The sequence below is a fragment of the Microtus ochrogaster genome, chromosome 15, assembly GCF_000317375.1.
Source record: "Microtus ochrogaster isolate Prairie Vole_2 chromosome 15, MicOch1.0, whole genome shotgun sequence".
In the NCBI taxonomy this organism is placed as follows: domain Eukaryota; kingdom Metazoa; phylum Chordata; class Mammalia; order Rodentia; family Cricetidae; genus Microtus; species Microtus ochrogaster.
This window is the reverse complement of record NC_022017.1, coordinates 10,964,642-10,967,602: the sequence shown is the minus strand read 5'-3', so window position 1 is coordinate 10,967,602 and position 2,961 is coordinate 10,964,642. Positions and strand designations below refer to the sequence as shown.

Below are 2,961 nucleotides of genomic sequence, written 5' to 3'. Positions count from 1 at the left end.
TTTTTTTGTTTGTTTTGGTTGGGGGGAGGTTGTTTTTTGTTTGTTTTTAAACATCTATCTCCTTTTTTCAATGGGAGGAGGCTTTGTGGCCTTAACTGAGGACCCATTAGCATGAGAATCAGCCCTTCTGGCAACATTGCTGGCCACCTACTCAGTGGCTCCCAGCTCTGTCTTCCCAGTGATCCCCAGAGAGCATTGGGGATACTGAAATAGAAGGCCGAAGAATTCTTCAGGTTGCTGGCTTAGTCCCTGTGGTTAGAGCTGCCTGCCCATTCAAAGGTCATTTTGGAGGCACTAGAGGAATGCTACCTGCCCATCTGAGGAAACTCCCCCTGACCTTTCCTCACGGATTCCCTTGACCAGATGCTCTGAACCCTTGCCAGTTTTTTGTACTGAGCCCTGGGTTCCCTCCATTTCGGAGTCCCTTTAAATGCCAGGCCCCTCGGTATTGAGCTTTACTTCCACATCTGTGAAGGCCCCTCTGGCAATGTAGGAGACGGATAGCCACACACCTGGATGATCTTCTCGGGGATGTTGGAGACAGTGAAGCCGTAGAGGCGCACGCGCTCTGGGAAGATGCTGGATAGGATTCTTCGGTCTAACTGGAAGGCGATCTCCCCCACTAGCCTCTCCCAGGCTAGTTGCTTTGAGTCTGGGGATGGTAAAGGGTCTCAGCTGAGTAATAAGCGAAGGGAGTGGCAGGGCCATTGGTTAGCAGTCCAGGTGTGTGATAGGGGAGTTGGCACGAGACTCATGTTGAGCCCCTGTGGTGTTACTGACCTCGGGGAGTGTCAGGAAACTTGCTAGACTTGCGATGGGACATCTTCCGCTCCATCTCCAGCACGCTCTTCCGAGACTGTTCCACCGTGCGTGCACCCCGGGTGTCATTGACTGAAGCCGGAGAAGATGAGGTGCGGGGCGGGGAGTGGGGGTTGCGTGGGGGAGAATGGGGATTGGGCACAGGCCGGGTAGGAGATTGGTGCACCCTAGTGGTGGAGTTGGAGTGGGAGTTTCTTGAAGGGGAATAGTTTCCAGTACCTTGGGGGGCAGGTGTCGGGACAGAGTTGGGGACTGTGCAAGTAGGAGAGCCTGTTGGGGAGTTTGGGAGAGAAGCAAGGGTCATTTGTCCCTGGAGAACACCCGTCTGGGTCCGAGTATCCGAGGTGGCATAAAAATTTGTTGTGGTACTGGATGTGGCCATGGTGTTCATGGGTGTGGAGGTCTGGAGGGGTGCACCCACAAACATCATGTTGAGGGGCTCTGAGTCCTGGGTCGGCTGGGGGTGCTCACTGGTGACTGGTGATGTGGAAATGAGAGGGGGGGTTAGAGTGAGGCAGGATGGGAGCAGGAATCTGATTATCCAGGGTGCCCTGCTTCCCCACCCTGTACCAATTACCTTTGGAGGCGGTGGCTGGTCCTGCACTGGCTGAGGCTCCTGAGAGGCTTCCTCGGGCTGGCTCCGCCACCCGCACCCTTGGGACCTCTGACAGCCCTAGGTTGTTTATGGGGTTGGGCAGTATGTTCTGAGAAACACCTAGAGGGGCAGTGGTGGGGGGGAGCAAGGGGCTGCTCAGAGAGACTGCCACTGTGCCTGCCAGGGGAGCCATGAGGGGGCTGCTCTGAGATACAGCCAGTGGGCCTGCCAGCCGACTGCTGGTCGTCAGGGAGCCAGTTGAAGTCAGACCCAGCGAGCTGGCCAGAGTGGTCCCAGGGGGTACAGCCATGGGACTGGTCAAGTGACCGCTCAAGGGTCCTGTCGTGGGTAAGCCCAGAGAATTGGTCAATGTGGCCCCTGGGGAAACTGCAATGGGATTGGTCAGGTGGCTGCCCAGGGGGCACTGCACAAGACTGGCAAACTGACTGTTCGGGGCCAGGGGCATTTGGCCAGAGAGCAGGGGGTTAATGGGGGTCCCCAGGGGGCTTATAAGGGAGCCTGCTGCAGGACTGAGCTGTGGGCTGTTCAGCACATCAGTCAGAGGGGTCAGGGCCACCATTCCCATGTCTTCCATGCCTGGCTCCTTTGCTGCTGCTGGGGATGGGGGCAGGAAAACACCTGTGGATACAGAGAGAGCAGGTAAGCCCCTCTAGAAGGAATTGAGAGGCACTCGTGGGGATACCTGGCCAAGACACCCGTCTGTCTCTGCTGAGTTGGTGGGTTTGACCTGCCTTCATGGAGCATTGTTCCTTAGGCGGGCTGGATGGTGTCCTTGCCTGAGGAGATGTGTGGGATGCCAGAGGGCATTCTGCACCACCTTAAGAGAGTCTTGAATGTGGGTCTGACCTCTTTTCTCTCAGTCTCCGAGGCTTGATGTTCAGCCCCAACTCTCCAGTCAGAACTACTAGGCTCTTAACAGACCAACTGCCCTTCAAGCCACAGAACATTCTAGTCTCTCCACGGCGCAGAGCTTCACCCCCACACACAGAGGACAGCGACTCCCAGTGTTTGGCCTCCTAGGCAGCTAACCTGGCCCTCTGCTTGAGCCTGATCTCAACTTTGTAGAGAGTCTGCACCACTGGATAGGACCTCCAAGGGCCAGAGTGTTCATCAGACCCTCATGTAGCCTAGGGCCACATATAATCTAGGCAAGTAGGGATGTGGGTTCTGATGGCTAGCTGGACACAGTCGTGAGCTAGAGAGGCCCAGAATCATTGCTGGCTATCCTTGCACTCCCTGGGGGTTGGGGGTGGGGGTGGAGGCGGTACTGAGATCTTATTCTTCTTGACTTCTGTTTTCCCTTAATGACAACTTTTGGGAGGAAAATCCCTTGGGGACATAGTTGTTACAAGGGGCAGCAGGCAGGAGGGTTTTTGTAGCTGTGCAATGTAATTAAAAAAAAAAAAAGCTTTGATTTTTCCAGGCTGAAGAGGTGGCTTAGTGGTTAAGACCACACTGCTCTTCCAGAGGACCTGTGTTCAATTCCCAGCTCACAACTGCCTGTAACTCCAGTTCCAGGGGATACT

At 55.3% G+C, this 2,961-nt stretch overlaps 1 protein-coding gene across 1 annotated transcript in view; it reads right to left on the bottom strand.

The window, feature by feature from the left end:
• Spatc1 (spermatogenesis and centriole associated 1) overlaps positions 1 to 2,961 on the bottom strand; it is a 19,814-nt gene that overhangs the window by 4,168 nt on the left and 12,685 nt on the right. Inside the window, exons 2-5 of the mRNA XM_005354099.1 lie at positions 1,862 to 2,053; positions 1,426 to 1,753; positions 781 to 1,343; positions 513 to 652 (exon numbers count right to left, since the gene is read on the bottom strand). Coding sequence (XP_005354156.1) covers positions 513 to 652; positions 781 to 1,343; positions 1,426 to 1,753; positions 1,862 to 2,053 — 1,223 coding nt within the window. The remainder of the gene's footprint in view (positions 1 to 512; positions 653 to 780; positions 1,344 to 1,425; positions 1,754 to 1,861; positions 2,054 to 2,961) is intronic.